Raw genomic sequence first — 17530 nt, forward strand, 5'->3', positions numbered from 1 at the left:
TCCAAATTGAAAAACCCGACCCAAACCCGATCCAGGTTTTCACGTCACGTCAAATTTTACCACCCTGCAGCCTAGCTTTCTGCATCAACAGAACCCATTTCGGAAACCTTTCTTGAACACTTTGTAAGGCTGTAGTAACTCATACATGTGGGAGTATAAGTAATGCAATAGGATGGGGAAAAACGCCTTATCACAGTGTATCTCACATATTAGCAACACTTGAATAGAAGACACCATAACAGCAGGGAACAAAGGAAGGGACAACTGTGACTGAGTGAGGAATGGGCATAGGCCGCTGCTCCTGCAATCCCTAGTTTTCAAAATAAAGCAATTCAACAGAGGATTGGTGAACTCAATCCTCAACCATCTTTAGAATGCCAATGGACAATTTTTAAGAATCTTAGAATGCTAATCCAATCTTTCGCTTGCCAATCTACAAACTCCCCTTGCATGCTCACCAATTTTTGGACATTCTATCATCTGCCTCATTTCATTATGCCTTCGAACTTGCCCGGGAGAGACATCGTACCAGTAAGCAAGGTAACCAAAGGGGCCACAGCTGGTATTGAAACTGCAGAAATACGCCTAGTAGCTTATATGTAGCAACGTGATGAGGAATTGGTGACAGGCCTTATGCAGTTCAAACACCTCAACCCTATTGAAACCCTATGTAATTCACGGCTTAGTAGCTTCGAGACCTGTCAAGTTCCACTCTTCCCACTTCATCATGCAAACCTATACTTCTTGCTTTGATGGCTATCACTGCAATCGTTAGAATTGGTTGGTCGCTTGTTTGATTCGAAGGAGTGCCGCTTTTCTCTGTTTAGTTTGACTCATCGTGTAACAACGACCTGCAGGTATTAACCCTCCCACAACCGAACCAAGATACCTGGAGACAGATTGCGCTGTCACTGATGTCCACAGGCATCTTGATGGAATCCAAAATCACACAGCATTCACAAAACAGAAGAAATCTGAAAGACGTATCAACTTTATATTGTGACTAGGCATTCAAAACCAGCAACCAATTTACTGATGTCAAGGAGCAAGAAGAAAATAAAAGGGATCACTCAATCAAACTGATGTCGAGGAGAAAGAAGAAAATAAAAGGGATCACTTAATCAAAGAATGCTGATGGATCACATATGGCACTCCCAGCAGAGAACCCAGACAGGAAATACTTTATAGCTGGTACAAATTGCTGATAACTCCAGGGAATTATGATCCATAGAAGTATATTTCCATCTGAATTAGAGGGCTGGCAAGTAATGGCTGGAGGAATGAACGGATCTGCTGGCCAAGTTGCAAAAGCCAACCAGTAGTCCTAAAGATAAGGTGGATAATAAGAAAGCAGAAAACAACACTAAAGGAGCTAAAGACAGAATCTGTCCATTAACAAGACCTATACAACCTTAATGAACCACCCCGAGGAATCCTTGGCCTGTGACAAAACAACAAAACATGCACTGCTGCATAAAAGATTGCACCAAAAAAGCTTTGCAACCAAGGTCCTTATCAAAATCTTCAGCGTCCACTCATTATAAGAGAAAAAGATATGGTCACTGACAATAGGTAGGTGGAGTAGTTATTCAACCAATATGATGAGGTTCATCATTTGTTTCCACACCTCAGTTAATATCAGGAAGTGCAACCATGTAATTGACAAAAATGAATTCACACTGTCAATTATTCAAAAGAAAACGTGATAAAGTTTGCAGCATAATAAGAACTTAAAAGGTTACACATCAGAGCACACTGCAACATACTCTGATTAGCTCCTTAATGACCAAGATGATATCAAGGAGGGGCATCTCAACCTTAGTACCTGTGGGCTAGCTTCTCCTTCTCCAGATAATACTGAACGTAACTGCATGTGCAGATAAGACATCAGATAATAATTTTAGCATGCCAAGAAAAAAGCTAAGTCTTTTATAAAGTGGAAAAACACCTTTTCTTGTGAAGAAAGAACAAATATTTATTTCAAGAAAAGAAAAGGAGCAATTAAAATGAATACATGCAAACTGATACCGCTATCAGCTAGCATATATTAAAAATAATTTTAAAATAACAAAAGAACTATCATGTTCAGCTTGCTTTCTTCATATGATCTGCAAAAGCCATCCAATAAGCTGTTGCAAGAAAAAAATAGCACAGCAGATTTGGGAAAACAAGATGTGCTGGCTGGAGACAACCATGTTACCAGTCTTAGCTCTTGTATCAGGCTACACAGGCTGCAGACTGCTGTGATTAGAAGTGACTCTACATGGAAATAAATGTACGTATGTATATGTATGTATGCATTATTATCTACCAAAGCCACTTTTTGAAACCTAGTTCATATTATCTACCAACTGCAAAGTTCCTCCATGGTGGCATCAAAACTAATGGTTAAAGACACGCAAGCATTAATGCCTAGAATTGGCATTATAAAGACGTCAATATATCTCGCATGAATAAATGACCTAAATATACTATTATTTAAATGTTGATGGTTCGTACATCAATAAATAGTCAGCTTACTATTATAGTCCAAGAACATCTACATACATAACAAAAAAGTTGAGTAATCTGTTTCCTAGTGTTGCTGGAAATTGGACCCGGGGGCTGCCGCGAACCGAGAGGGGAGGAGGAGCTCCGCTGCCGGGACGGTGGGTGGCGGTGCGTCGACTGGTGGCGTCCTCCTGGAGAATCCTGCAAGAAAGCCGGTGGCCGGGCTTTCCGGCGCCGGCCCTCCGAAGCTCAAGTCAGAGGGGGTTAATATGTCGGGAGTAAAGGAAGAGAATGTTTGTTCTCTCTTTTTTGTGTATATCTGTACCCCCTCCCTCCTTTTCCCCTCAGGTTCTCTTTTATAGGAAGATATTATGTTACCTGAGAGGTGACAGGGGAATTTGTCTTCTTTTGTGATAATTGGGTACGATCACGCTCATTAATGGCGTTGTGGAGAATAAGGCCGGATCAGGCCGGAGTCAGGGAGTTGTCACGGTTGATCGGACCCATTGGGGTGGTTGAACCGCCGGCCGTGGTGGGCCTGGGGTTCGTAGATAGCAAGTGCATTGATTGCTGAGTGAACCGGTGGTCAGGGAGAGCCATATGCTTTGATGGTTCAGTGATCCGGAGATCATCTTGAGCCGTGTTCATTTAATGGCCGAGTGCATCGGAGGCCTGAGGGGGTCTCATGCATTAATGATAGGGCGTGCCGAATGCCGGCGGAGATCACGTGCCTTGATGACCTAGGAATGGTGGCATATTGTAGTGGAGTCATGTATTTAGTTGTCAGATCCTTTAGAGGATTAGGTGGAGATTGGATATTTGGCTAAGGTACGGGCCCGGCTCAGCCGGTTGCTTAGCGGAGTGTCCTGTGGCGGGGTTGCTTCTCTTGGTCGGCACTCTTTGGTCGAGCGCCTCTCTGGTCGACGCTCTTTGGTCGAGCGCCTCTCTGGTCGGCGCTCTTTGGTCGAGCGCCTTCAGACTGGCATGACTTGGGTTTTCCCCCCAACACTACCCCCCGACTTCCGAGTTCCAGCTGGCCACCAGCTTGAGCGCGGGAAGTAGTTTTAGTCGGGCCATTATGAGTTAAAAGGAAATTTTGAATTATCGCGCGTTTCGAATTATCAGGCGCTTCGAGGTGCCTTTAATGGGCGGCGTCTCTTCTTTCCCGAAAATGCCTCATTACTGAGACGCCTTCTCCGAAGCGTCCTCGCGTCGTGGGCTCATGATGGGGCCGCATGATCCGATGGGGCGCTTCTGTGTCCGAAGCGTCAGCCCGAATTAAATGTGGCGCTCCGTCTTTTGGGTCGACACGCGTCGTGATCCGAACGGGGAGCAGCGTTTCTTCTCACTGATCTAGGCCGTTGGAGGGATTTATATAAATCCTCACCTGGCCTCCTGCTGCTTTCTTATTGTCTCCTTCCTCCGGCTTTTCTCAGTCCGAAGTTTCCTTTCTCCGGTATCCTTTACAGGTCCCTTTTCCTCTCGAACCTTTTCTCTTCCTTCCTCCTAATGGGTTCCGGTCCGAATGAAGTCGAGTCCACCATGGGTGCACTGGAGGTCGAAATGACCGAGGAATGGTTTTTTCCTCTACAAGGGTTCCGTTTGGAGCCCGCCAGGCGGGGCGATCGGGTAACCAATCCTCCGGTAGGCCGGATCGGAGTGTACCTGGAGGCACTCTGGGCCGGCCTCCGATTTCCTCTTCACGGGTTCGTGAACGAGTTGCTGACGGAATACCAGTTGGTTCCGGCGCAGCTCGCTCCGAATGCCTGGAGGACAGTGGTCGGTTTCTTGTCGCTATGTTTAGCGTACGGAATTCCGACTTCTGTCAACGTTTTCCGGCGACTTTTTGTGTTGAAGTCGAATCCGGGAGACGGAGAGTGGCTCTACATTGCCCTTCGGGCGGGCCGGCCACTCTTCCAGGGCGCTCCTTCGTCCATTCATGAATGGAAGAAGTTCTTCTTTCTAGGTTCTGAACGGACATGGGGGTTTGACCCTAGGTGGGGGCCGACCCAGCTCAGGTCCGTCAACAAAGTCCCCAAGCTTTCTCCGCGCGAGTAGGGGATCATTGACACCATCCGCAGCCTCGGGGACGGTATTTTACTGAGCGGCCTTATAAGTGAGGACGCTCTAGTGAACGTTGGCCTGAGTTCGGCGCGTCCTCAGGGTAAGGGTAACAGTAGGGCGTCTTTTCCATTTTGTTACAGTTCTAAATTCTAATCCTGCTCGTCCTTGCAGATATCGCAAAGATGGTGACCAAGAGCGAGGTTCTATACGCCCGGTTCCAGAAGAGGGCGGCCGAGCTCTCGGAAGAACCGACCGAGCCGAGAAAGAAAGCGAAGGTCTCGGCGACCGCAGCGGTCGAGGCGGGCGCTCCTCGTCCCGCGCACTCCGAAGCTGGTCGGGGGGAGGGCGCGGGCTCTAGGGGAGCTACGGTGGCGCTCCCGTGCCCGGCGCCAATTTCACGGATCCCTGGTCGGCAGGAAGCCCCAATCGCCGACCAGGGGGGAAGTTCAGCGGGTTTGGCGCTCGCGCGCCCCGCTCCGGTTTTGCGGCAGTCAGATCGGCCGCCTGTCCGACCCCAGCCCTCCAGTTCCGAGCCGGGGAGCAGCCAAGGAGCTGTGGGGCCGGCTCCGCCTGGGCCAGCCGAGGTCGGCCTTCCGGGCTCGTCGGGCTCACGGGAGCGGGTGCCTTACGCTCCCGTCTGGTCGGTCTTCGAGGGCGATTCGGCCCTTGATAATCCCCAAGTGGCGCGCGAAGTATTCCGGGTCGCGCTTCTTCCGGCCGACCAGGCCAAAATACGGTCCATGAACTACGGCGCCTTCATGGACTCCACTCTTTGCTCTGCCGTCCGGGTAAGTTAGTCTTCCTAATTGTACAGTTATGCAAGTTTTATTTTTAATTTCTCACGTCTCTTACGCCTCTTTTTTACAGCATTTGCACGAGACGGAGACGCTGATGCACATCGTGCAAGACTACCGGGAGCGAGCTCGGAGGCATCAGCGGGGGCACGAGGAGGCCGAGGCAAGGTGCCTGGCGTCCGAGGCCGAGCGCCAGGTGCTCCAAGCAAGGGTGGAGCGGCCGAGGATGAGGTTCGAGCTCTGACCGCCGAGCTTGAAGAGGAGAAGGGCGCGCACACGTTGACGAGATCTGAAGTGCGCGCCGTGGAGGCTCGTTTGGCCGAGGCCGAGCTGGCGCTGGCCACCCGCGAGCAAGAGGTGGGGAACGCCCGCCTCAAAACCTTAGAGCTCGAGCGGGAAATAAAAAACCTCGAGCGGAAAGCCGCGTACCACGAGGCTCGGGAGCAAGAGGCTCGGGAGCAGGCCCAAGACGCGGTTAGGCTCTTCCGCGAGTCGGAGGAGTTCCGTGACCTTCTGGAAGAGGAAGGCGTGAACGGGCTGATCCAAGGCTTCAAGAACTTCCGCAACCAACTGCGGCGGCTCCTTCCGGACTTTGACCTGAACCTGCTTAAACCGGGAGCAGGGGTCGAAAGGTCGGAGGCGGAGGCAGAAGCGCCGGGGGCCGACCAGGAAGGTCCGGCCGAGGCGGTCGAGGCTGTCCCCGAGGTCACCAAGATGGCTTCCGAGGCTCTTCCTGGCGCTGCCGAGGAAGAGGCTTTGATCGCAGAGCCGGCCATTCCTGAAGTCGCCGAACCCGAGCCTTAGTTGTTTTTTTTTTGTGTAAGTCGGGATGGCCCCCACACTTGTTAAGGCCGAGCCCGAGCTTTGTACTTAGCCTACGGGCTTTTTGAAATGAATATACATATTTGTTATAACTTGTAGCTTGACTTGTGCTTTGGTTGACTTAGATTTCTCTCACTTGGATCCGCTTTTAGGCTTCAAGGTATTGGGCTCTACGGCCCCAACTTCGTTCGCCACATAGTTGGACTTGCGTTTAGGCTCGGCACAGCCGAGCTTAGGTTCGAGTTTCCGTTGCTCGGTCCTAAGATCAGTAATATAGCGACGCTTATGTCTAGGATGCGCTTGGGCTCGGGGGGTCTTTTCGAGCTTAGCTCAGAATTCGACCGAGCCCTAGGACTATGGTCACTAGATTTAAAATTCCTAGTGAACTTTGGGCCCGGATCTCGGGTTGCCGAGGCGGATGATCGGATTTTTTCCGACATACGAGTTAAACGCCTGTCAGCTTGAGATGGGAATTCATCGAGCTGACGGCACAGACTAAGCTTGCCATTGAACGGTGTACGTAGGAGGGGTGAGGCCGAGCGATGATTGGCCCGGCCAGGTACCTCGACGATGGTCGGGGGTTCATTCAGGTAGTTAATTAACCAAGAATGAGAATGTAAAGACATTAATTGAATGGGTACCTGGTACCGTGAGTGTTCTTATGCCGAGACTATGAACTTCGCCTGGCGACTGAAGACGCTCTTCTGCTCGGAGTCCGTTCTTTGGAGACGCCGGCAAGATAGAAGAATCCGAGAATGAAAATAAATGAGATAATGTAAAGACATTAATTGAATGGGTACCTGGTACCGTGAGCGTTCTTATGCCGAGGCTATGAACTTCGCCTGGCGACTGAAGACGCTCCTCCGCTCGGAGTCCGTTCTTTGAGGACGCCGGCAAGATAGAGGAATCCGGTTTGTTGTCAATCACGGACTCTTCGTTGATCACGAACAGGAGATTGAGTCGAGCTCCGTGATCGATGGAGAACGAGCCGAGCTCGTTGGTTGATGGAGAACGAGCCGAGCTCGTTGGTTGATGGAGAACGAACCGAGCTCGTTGGTCGATGAAGACCGCATCCCGAAGTATCGGGGCATCCCGACCGTGGTCGGGGTAGGAGAACGAGCCGAGCTCGTTGGTCGGTGGAGGCCGCATCACGAACTCACGAACATCTTCAGGGAGTCCACGTAGGTACTCCGTCATCCCAAAATATCGGGGCATCCCGATCGTGGTCAGGGTAGGAGAACGATCCGAGCTCGTTGGCCGATGGAGAACGAGCCGAGCTCGTTGGCCAATGAAGACCGCATCCCGAAGTATCGGGGCATCCCGACCGTGGTCGGGGTAGGAGAACGAGCCGAGCTCGTTGGTCGATGAAGACCGCATCCCGAAGTATCGGGGCATCCCGACCGTGGTCGGGGTAGGAGAACGAGCCGAGCTCATTGGTCGATGGAGAACGAGCCGAGCTCGTTGGTCGATGGAGAACGAGCCGAGCTCGTTGGCCGATGGAGAACGAGCCTGGTACCATGAGACAATTTAAGAGAATTGGTGAGTTTGAACGAGTGCACAAGCCGTCATAAAATGAAATTTATGGTTAAATAGTAGGGGACCCCTCGGGGTTCTACTGGTAGTACACGCGGAGATTTTCAGAACTCCAGCTTCGTGGAATGGGAGTCCCATCTAGAGACTCTAGCTTGTAAGTTCCGGGCCGGCGGATGCGCGTGACTCGGTAAGGCCCTTCCCAATTTGGAGCCAGTTTTCCTTGCTCGGTTGGTCGGGAGGCCTCGGCTCTTCTGAGGACAAGGTCCCCTGCTTTGAAGGATTTGACTTTGACCCTGGCGTTGTAGTACTGTGCTGTCTTTTGCTGGTACCTCGCCATGCGAACTCGGGCGGCCTCCCTTGTTTCCTCGATCAGGTCAAGGTTGTTCCTAAGCTGTGAGGAGTTGGAGCCGGCATCATGGAGTTCTACCCTCGGAGAAGGGAGCCCAATCTCCAACGGGATGACAGCTTCCGTTCCATACGTTAGATTGAAGGGAGTCTCGCCGGTGGGGACACGGAATGTATTCCGGTAAGCCCACAGGACATTGTATAGGTCTTCGACCCATTGTCCTTTGGATTTGTCGAGCCCGGCTTTGAGCCCCTGCAAAATAGTACGGTTTGTTACCTCGGTTTCTCCATTCGTCTGAGGGTGCGCGACCGAGGTGAAGCGGTGGTCGATGCCAAGCTCGGAGCAGAATTCTCTGAAATGGAGGTTGTCGAACTGGCGGCCGTTGTCGGATATGAGGATACGGGGGAGCCCGAATCTGCAAATTATTGACTTCCAGACAAAATCCCGCATCTTCTGCTCGGTGATCCGGGCAAGGGGCTCGGCTTCTACCCACTTTGTGAAATAGTCGATGGAGACAACCAGGAATTTTCTTTGTCCGGTAGCCATAGGAAATGGTCCTAGAATGTCAATTCCCCACTGGGCAAAAGGCCAAGGGGAGCTGATAGAAGTTAAGGGAGCCGAGGGTCGGCGTTGGACATTGGCGTTTCTTTGGCATCGGTCGCATCTTCAAACGAAGTCCACAGCATCCTTCTGGAGTGTCGGCTAATAGTATCCTTGGCGCAAAATTTTATGGGCCAATGCTCGTCCTCCCAGATGATTTCCGCAAATCCCTTCATGGACTTCGCGCATTGCATAATCAGCCTCTGTTGGGCGGAGACATCTGAAGAGGGGAGAGGTGAAAGATCTCCGATAGAGCTTTCCCTCATGCAATATGTACCAGGTGGCGGAGCGCTTTATTCGGCGAGCCTCTCGTTCATCACTGGGGAGGACTTCGTCTTGCAGATAGCTGATGAGCTCGTCCATCCAGCTTGGCTCAGACTCAATACAAAGGGCCTGCTCGGGCTCCTCCGTACTGGGTTTTTGGAGGTACTCCAGTGCCGCCGTTTTGGGGAGCTCGCTCATGCGAGAGGACGCCAGCTTTGACAGCTGGTCGGCCCTAAGATTCTCCGACCTGGCAATATGTTGGATGTCGAAAAAATTCAGGGTCGAGGCGAGATCCCGTACCTTCTGAAGATATTTCTGCATTGTGGGGTCTCTGGCTTCGAAGTCACCCAAAATTTGGTTGACGACGAGCTGAGAATCACTGAAGGCCTCCAGGTCCTTCACTCCTAGCTCTCTGGCTAGTTTGAGCCCGGCAACGAGCGCTTCGTATTCCGCCATGTTGTTGGAAGCAGGAAACTCGAGGCGCAAGGCTTGTTCAGCGACCACCCCTTCTGGGCTGGTGAGGATGAGACCTGCTCCGCTACCCCCCGAGTTTGAAGAGCCATCGACATGCAAAGTCCATGCCAAACTCGGGGTCTGCTCCGTTGGTATAGGCTCAGGTTCAGGCTTGACCTCGTCCGGTATGGTGCACTCGACTATGAAATCGGCGAGTGCTTGCGCTTTGATCGCCGGTCTGGGTCGATACTCGAGGTCAAATTCCCCGAGCTCGATGGCCCATTTAGTAATCCGGCCTGCGCGGTCTGTTCTTTGCAGGATCTGCTTTACTGGCTGGTCGGTCAACACGGCCATTGTGTGGGCTTGGAAATAAGGCCGGAGCCTCCGAGCTGAAATGACCAAGGCATAGGCAGTCTTTTCCAGCTTAGAGTATCGGGTTTCAGCATCCCTCAAGACCCGGCTGGTGTAATATACTGGTTTTTGGAGCTTGTCCTCCTCTCGGACCAGGACCGAGCTTACTGCTACAGGGGAAACAGCTAAATACAGGTAGAGGAGTTCACCCTGTTGAGGCTTTGTGAGCAGGGGAGGGGAGGCCAGAAGGTGCTTGAGCTCTGCAAAAGACTGCTGGCACTCGTCCGACCATAGGAAGTTTTTCGGCTTCTTAAGAGCCGCAAAGAATGGAAGGCAGCGCTCGGCTGAGCGGGAGATGAATCTCCCGAGGGCTGCAACTCGGCCCGTAAGCCGTTGTACCTCCTTGACTGTCCTCGGAGGCGTCATCTCCTGGAGTGCTCGGATCTTTTCAGGATTGGCCTCGATTCCCCGTTGTGTAATGATGAAGCCGAGGAATTTGCCGGAGGTGACTCCGAAGGCGCATTTGGCTGGGTTGAGCTTCATTTGGTACCTCCGGAGTGTGGAGAATGCTTCATCAAGGTCGGCCACATGGTCTTGCACCGCCTTGCTTTTCACCAGCATATCATCAACATAGACCTCCATGTTCCGGCCTACTTGGTCTTTAAAGATCCGGCTGACCAGTCTTTGATAAGTTGCCCCGGCATTCTTTAAGCCGAATGGCATTACTTTGTAGCAGTAGGTATCCCCGTCGGTGATGAAGGCCGTTTTTTCTTCATCTTCTGGCGTCATGCGGATCTGGTTGTATCCGGAGAAGGCGTCCATGAATGCTAACAGCTCGTGCCCCGAGGTGGAGTCCACGAGCTGGTCGATGCTGGGGAGTGGAAAGCTGTCCTTTGGGCAGGTTTTATTCAGGTCGGTGTAGTCCACGCACATGCGCCATTTTCCGCTGGCTTTTTTGACGAGGACCACATTGGCGAGCCACTCCGGGTAGGATATCTCCCGGATGAAGCCAGCTTCGAGGAGTTTGTCAACCTCCTCGGCTGCTGCTCGTTGTCGTTCAGGGGCGGCGCCTCGCTTCTTTTGTCGCACGGGCTTGCAGGTTGGCTTTACTTGGAGCCGGTGGACCATGATCTCTGGATCTATCCCCGGCATATCCGCGGGCGACCAGGCGAAGACATCCATGTTGTCTCGCAAGAAGTTGACGAGGCGATCCCTTTCGCACTCATTGAGGCCAGAGCCGACCTGCACGGTTAGCTCGGGAAAGCTTTCGCGCAAAGGAACTTGGATTAGTAACTCACCAGGCTCTACCCGCTTTTTCTGAGGGTTGACCCGTGCCTCCAGAGTTTTAGTTGAGGGCTGGTCGGTTGCTGGGACAGGCACCTCAGCTGGTCGTTTCGCCTCGTGGGTCGTCATGTAGCATCGTCTCGCTACCGTTTGGTCCCCACGAACTTCGCCAACTCCTTGGCTGGTGGGGAATCGCATGAGCAGGTGGCGAGTCGAGACTACCGCTCGGAGGGCGTTGAGACCTGGTCTTCCGAGGATGGCATTGTAGGCCGAGGGCAGGCGTATCACAAGGAAGCTCATCCTCACAGTACTTTCACAGGGGGCGAGCCCGACCGTGACCAGAAGGTCGACCTCGCCCTCTACTGGGACTGAATCCCCAGTAAATCCAACCAACGGAGCATTCATCCTCCGTAGTTGCTCTCCTATCATCCCCATTTTACCGTAGGCATCAAAATACAAAACATTCGCCGAGCTTCCATTATCGATCAAGATGCGTTTTACATCAAATCTATTTATGATCATGGAAAAGACCACAGCATCATCGTGGGGAGTTTCAACTCCCTCCAGATCATCGTCTGAGAAAGAGATGGCTTCCGAGGCACGTAGGCGCTTCGAGGAGGTTCCTTCCCCTGAAGCTTCTCCAATCGAGGCCCCGCCTCGGATGGTGTTGATGGTGCCGGCGATGGGCCTGTTGGCATTTGAACCTCCAGGCTGTGCGGCTCCTTCGGCTGGCTTCTTTTCTTCGCGCCGGCCTCGCACGAATCGATCGAGCACCCCTCGGCGGATGAGCGCTTCGATCTCGTTCCGGAGCTGATAGCAGTCCTCAGTGTCATGGCCGTGATCCCGATGGAAACGGCAATATTTTCGGGGATCACGCCGAGCTCCGGAATCTCGTTTCGGAGGTGGGAGCCGGATGCAATCCCGACCCTCAATCTCCATGAGAATTTCGGCCCGAGGAGCGGTGAGGGGAGTGTAGTTTTCATACCTCCCTTCGGGTGCACGGGCCCGTGGTGGAAACCTCGGGCGGAATGGTGACCTCTGCTGAGGCGGTCCCCGTAGTCGGGGTGGACTCTTTAGGCGGGGCGGATTTTTGACTCGGCGCGGGGACGGGCTTCTGGGCTGGCCACGCTCCTCGCGGCGTCTTTTCTGTTTCTTGGGGGTCTGTTCGGCCCCGCTCCGCCTAACGACCACGGCTTCCTCAGCCTTGGCGTACTTCCGCGCCCGAACAAGCATTTCGATGAGGTCCGCAGGGAAATTCTTCTCGATAGAGAAGAGGAACCTGTAAGACCGGGCTCCAGTCTTCAGTGCTGACATGGCGATCGACTGGTCAAGCTCCCGGACTTCCCATGTTGCGGCGGTAAACCGGTCCAAATACTCCCTGAGGGACTCTCCCTCCTTTTGTTTGATGTCAAGGAGGGAGTCTGATGTCCGCCGCTGGGGCTGGCTGGCGGCAAAATTACTGGCAAACTGCCTGCCGAGCTGCTCAAAGGAGGAGACAGCACTCGGCTTCAGCCCAGTAAACCAAAGCCGGGCCGGTCCTCGGAGTGTCGCTGGAAAAGCTTTGCACATCATGGCCTTCGAGGCTCCTTGTAGGGCCATTAAGACCCGATAACTATCCAGGTGGTCAAGGGGGTCGGCCCTGCCGTTGTAAGGCTCCACCTGGGGCATCTTGAACCGCGGCGGGACCGGCTCGTCTTCAATCTCCTGGGAGAAGGGGGACTTTGTGGTGAACTCGAAGTCACCATCATGTCCCGGTTTCCTTCCGTGGAGTGCCTGGATCTGGCGTTCCAGCTTATCGACCTTCTTGTCGAGTTCATCATTCTGGGGGATCGCTGCAGTGGTTCGTTCTGGTGCAAGTTGCCCTGGAACCGACTCAGCCTCCGAGGGTTGTGGCCAGCCACCAGGGCCTCTAACTGGATGTTCTCTCCAGAGGGAGGCCTGGACTTGAGAGTCCTGACCTTGAAGGGAAAGTCCGCTTGTAGGAGGCTCCGGTTGAACTGGAGCCGGAGGGAGCGGTGCTGTCGGGATGCCCCTAGGTTGCAAGCCTTGGACAGCGGTGGCCAAGGCCTGCACCTGTTGCACCAGGGCATCAAACTGCTCCGGCCGAACTTGAGGAGTTGATTCGGCCGGAGGCGGCGAGTTCTGGACAGAGTGTCCAGGACTAGGTGGAGGACGTCGAGAGGCATTGGAAGCCCCCTTACTTCTTAGTTTCATGGCAGCAACTCGGTCCCTTCCTCTAGCGCCAACTGTTGCTGGAAATTGGACCCGGGGGCTGCCGCGAACCGAAAGGGAAGGAGCTCCGCTGCCGGGACGATGGGTGGCGGTGCGTCGACTGGTGGCGTCCTCCTGGAGAATCCTGCAAGAAAGCCGGTGGCCGGGCTTTCCGGCGCCGGCCCTCCGAAGCTCAAGTCAGAGGGGGTTAATATGTGGGGAGTAAAGGAGGAGAATGTTTGTTCTCTCTTTTTTGTGTATATCTGTACCCCCTCCCTCCTTTTCCCCCCAGGTTCTCTTTTATAGGAAGATATTATGTTACATGAGAGGTGACAGGAAAATTTGTCTTCTTTTGTGATAATTGGGCACGATCACGCTCATTAATGGCGTTGTGGAGAATAAGGCCGGATCAGGCCGGAGTCAGGGAGTTGTCACGGTTGATCGGACCCGTTGGGGTGGTTGAACCGCCGGCCGTGGTGGGCCTGGGGTTCGTAGATAGCAAGTGCATTGATTGCTGAGTGAACCGGTGGTCAGGAAGAGCCATATGCTTTGATGGTTCAGTGATCCGGAGATCATCTTGAGCCGTGTTCATTTAATGGCCGAGTGCATCGGAGGCCTGATGGGGTCTCATGCATTAATGATAGGGCGTGCCGAATGCCGGTGGAGATCACGTGCCTTGATGACCTAGGAATGGTGACAGATTGTAGTGGAGTCATGTATTTAGTTGTCAGATCCTTTAGAGGATTAGGTGGAGATTGGATATTTGGCTAAGGTACGGGCCCGGCTCGGGTGCTGAGCCGAGCCGGTTGCTTAGCGGAGTGTCCTGTGGCGGGGTTGCTTCTCTTGGTCGGCACTCTTTGGTCGAGCGCCTCTCTGGTCGGCGCTCTTTGGTCGAGCGCCTCTGGTCGGCGCTCTTTGGTCGAGCGCCTCTCTGGTCGGCGCTCTTTGGTCGAGCGCCTTCAGACTGGCATGACTTGGGTTTTCCCCCCAACACCTAGCATACTAAATGAATAAGAAATGTTAACCAAATCATTATTCATAAAACTTTTCACACACTGGTAGCGAATTGCATGTCTTTCTCAATGGAAATGATGGCCAACTACAAAATTTGTTCGTGTGAACTATAAGTTTTCAGTGTATATTCATTGGTCTATAAATCATTATAAAATTTAGTGATATATGAACTTAAAAGCGTTCCTTTTTTTTACTTTAAAGTGTAGCAGATATCATTTAGATATCTTCCAAACTCCAATGTCCCAACTACAAACCCCAAAAAGAAGATAAAAAAGATGCATACTTCACGCCACAATCTCTCTATCCTTGAGTCGGAAAGCGCACACTAAAACTAATGCTCCAGGATTGTCATTATTATCCTGACAATCAAGGTCATTGAGAATTAGCCTTTCCATTTATCTATGTAAATTGCTTCTATAACTATTCACATTACCAACATGCCACTCAAGAAAACTACTACCACAAGCATTTTAGAAAAGTTAAAAAAAATGTCAAACATATCGATGATGCAAAAAGATGAGCCATAATATAGACATCTCTTTTCATTTTCCATTTCTGATTCTATTGTCAATTAGATTTTAATTGTACTTCTAACTGCTGCCCTAGCTTAATGCCAAAAGCTCTTGCAATCAGACTGACAAAAAGTTAAAAACAGCTGTCATCAATACTATTTCCTTGGCTTATATCCAGCATGCCAAGGTATCCAAATGTTCAAACACTATCTTAGCTTTAACCACAAAAATCAATTTATGAGCTGAGTTGTGTAACCTGGTCCATGCCAGATTTTTTTGTAACTTCATTAGATGGAAACATTATTTTCCCAGATCAGCAAGAGTCTCAACCAAATATGCAGCAATGAGACAGGACCAACAACCATATCTCATATCTGAATGCCCAGAGGAAAATGTACACATCGTGGACCTAAGATCCAAAAATCAGACAGGACCAACAACCATATCTCATATCTGAATGCCCAGAGGAAAATGTACACATCGTGGACCTAAGATCCAAATATCACAGCTTCGGAAACGATCTTTCCAAACTTCGGCAGAGCTCCAAACAGAGGCAACTTTCAGAAATAAGACATAAATTCCCTAAACTATAACCAATCCAATCTTAAGCCCCGCAACCATTTCTTTCTCATTCTCCAAGTATTCCAAAGAATTGACACACAAATGCAACAACGCCACGCCTTCTAAAACAGCCAAAACGGCTCGTGGCAGGAGGGGGAAGTTCTTTTTCTCTTTCTTTCCTTAATCTTTATAGAGGAAAAACCACGCGGATCACCATAGGGGTGATCTGAAATGAAAATATTTTACATCTGAAAACCCAACCCACCAATAACACGATCAGAACAACAAGAAAACATCACCAATATCAATCCATTTGTGCTTTCAAAAAAAAAAAGCTTTTCCTTTTATCACAGCAATAGAAAACAGAGAAATCTGACGCACTCAAATCTATAAAATACATGGATGAAAACAAAACAAATAAGCAAAGACGACACCGATTAATGTAATGGTTAAACAAAAAGAGATCTTTGTCGAAGCCATCGAAAGCTAATCTCGAGACATCAATGATCGAATGAAGAAATAAATCAGCGGTTAATGAGGACGGCACAAAAAGAAGAGGGACAACGAGAGGGCATACGAGTAGGTGCCGACGACGGGGGCGAGCAAGAGGGTAGCGCTGAGCCAGTTCTCAGAGACCTTGTGGTGGATCTTCCCAGGGAGATCCTTCCACAGCCCCGGCATCACCTTCTGCTGGAACGGACACAGCGCGTACACCACCGCCTTCATCCGCACTGGCGTCTTCCCCATCTCTCCAAACCCCCCTCTCTTTCTCTCTCTCTCGCACCGAATCCGATTCCGAGCCCTCGCGCTTGCGCCCTCGTCCTTTTCTTTGTGATGAGCCGCCGCCTCCCTGTATCTTATGGTCGCCTCGCAACCGGGAGGACTGCTGAAGAACAATTATCTGGCACGTGCGACGCACGTGATCAAGGCTTTGGACGGCAATGATTTAGGGGATGCGATAACGCCAACTTTTACATCCAAGGCGAAGCATTTAGGGGATGGTTGTGATCAAAGGACTCAATAGAATGGATTAGTGTTCATGATATAAAAAGCCATCAAACTTCAATTCAAACTAAATGATTAAATATAATATATATATATATATATATATATATATATATATATATGTAATTTATAAAAACAGTTGTAAGATAGTTGAAGCTATTAGGTGAGGTAGGAAATCATTATTCTTGCTAGAAGTGTTAATGGGTTGGATTGGGGCAAGCGCAAGGAATCCTACCTCTTCTTAAATAGGATTACGATCTACGAATCGGGGTGCACAGAACTCTGCTCAGCGTCCTCTTGTCCAAAAGTTTATTCTTCTATAGAACCAAGTCAATATCAAAAATTATCCGAGGTATCTAACAACTTAGAACCCTCTACTGATCCACTAAAGGGTCCACCATCACGTAGTAATCTAGGACTACCCTTTGAGTCCCTATAACCAAAATTATCTCACATCAAGCAAGAGAGAGAAAATACCAAGAGAAAGAAATAGAAAGAGAGAGAAACTATAGTATAATATTTTGTTGGGTTTTTTTCTGCTCCGATGACTGTAGCCCTATACAAAACCAAGATTGACTGTGAAAATATATTCATATAGGAAGATATATGAGGCTAGCTAGATGGCAATGCCCAATTATTTGAATTAGTAAATATAGTGTAACATAATTCATCTGATCAACAAACATATATCCAATCAAGGTAATAGATCAGGGTTATCAATTATAAGTCTAATGGTAGCTGACAACAGTCAGACGCAAGATGGACAGAGTCGACTAGGTAGTAGTGTTCATGCAATAAGAATCAGACCATGGTACAGGTAACACAATGGAGATTCATGATAATAGAGTCCAATAGTACTTGGTGATGGTCGAGGTAAGGCTAGCTCGACGGGTGGCTGGTCCAGAACCCTCTACTAGGGTCAACCTAAGTCTACAATGAGAATATTTGGGACCCTCCTGCCGGGGTGCAGAGTATCCCGATTAGAACCTTTTGCGTAGATCACTCTTCCCTCACGGAATCAAACTTAGTTATCAAAAAAAAATTGAAATAATGGACTAGTAACCTAAATTGCCTACCGACGTCCACCAGAGGTCCATCACCAGATCTCCTGAGTCCCTTCTACTACCTACACGAGTCAACTAGAGAGAGAGACACCAAGAGAGAAAAAGAAGAAGGGAAGAGAGAGAAACTAGACAGAGGAGAGAGGAGAGAGAAAGATAAGGAAA

The 17530-nt window shown here is 50.5% G+C and overlaps 1 protein-coding gene across 1 annotated transcript; it reads right to left on the reverse strand.

The window, feature by feature from the left end:
• Window positions 1–1632: 1632 nt before the first annotated feature.
• Window positions 1633–16164, reverse strand: LOC103713922 (cytochrome b-c1 complex subunit 8). Its single transcript, XM_008800972.6, has 2 exons — window positions 15877–16164; window positions 1633–1867 (listed from the first exon to the last, which is right to left on the reverse strand). Exons 1-2 carry the CDS (start codon window positions 16044–16046, stop codon window positions 1819–1821), a joined length of 219 nt encoding a protein of 72 aa, XP_008799194.2. The 5' UTR covers window positions 16047–16164; the 3' UTR covers window positions 1633–1818.
• Window positions 16165–17530: the final 1366 nt, after the last annotated feature.

The sequence above is a fragment of the Phoenix dactylifera genome, chromosome 11 (assembly GCF_051530095.1).
Source record: "Phoenix dactylifera cultivar Ajwa chromosome 11, Ajwa_hap1_PhDact_Kaust_v1.1, whole genome shotgun sequence".
NCBI lineage: Eukaryota > Viridiplantae > Streptophyta > Magnoliopsida > Arecales > Arecaceae > Phoenix > Phoenix dactylifera.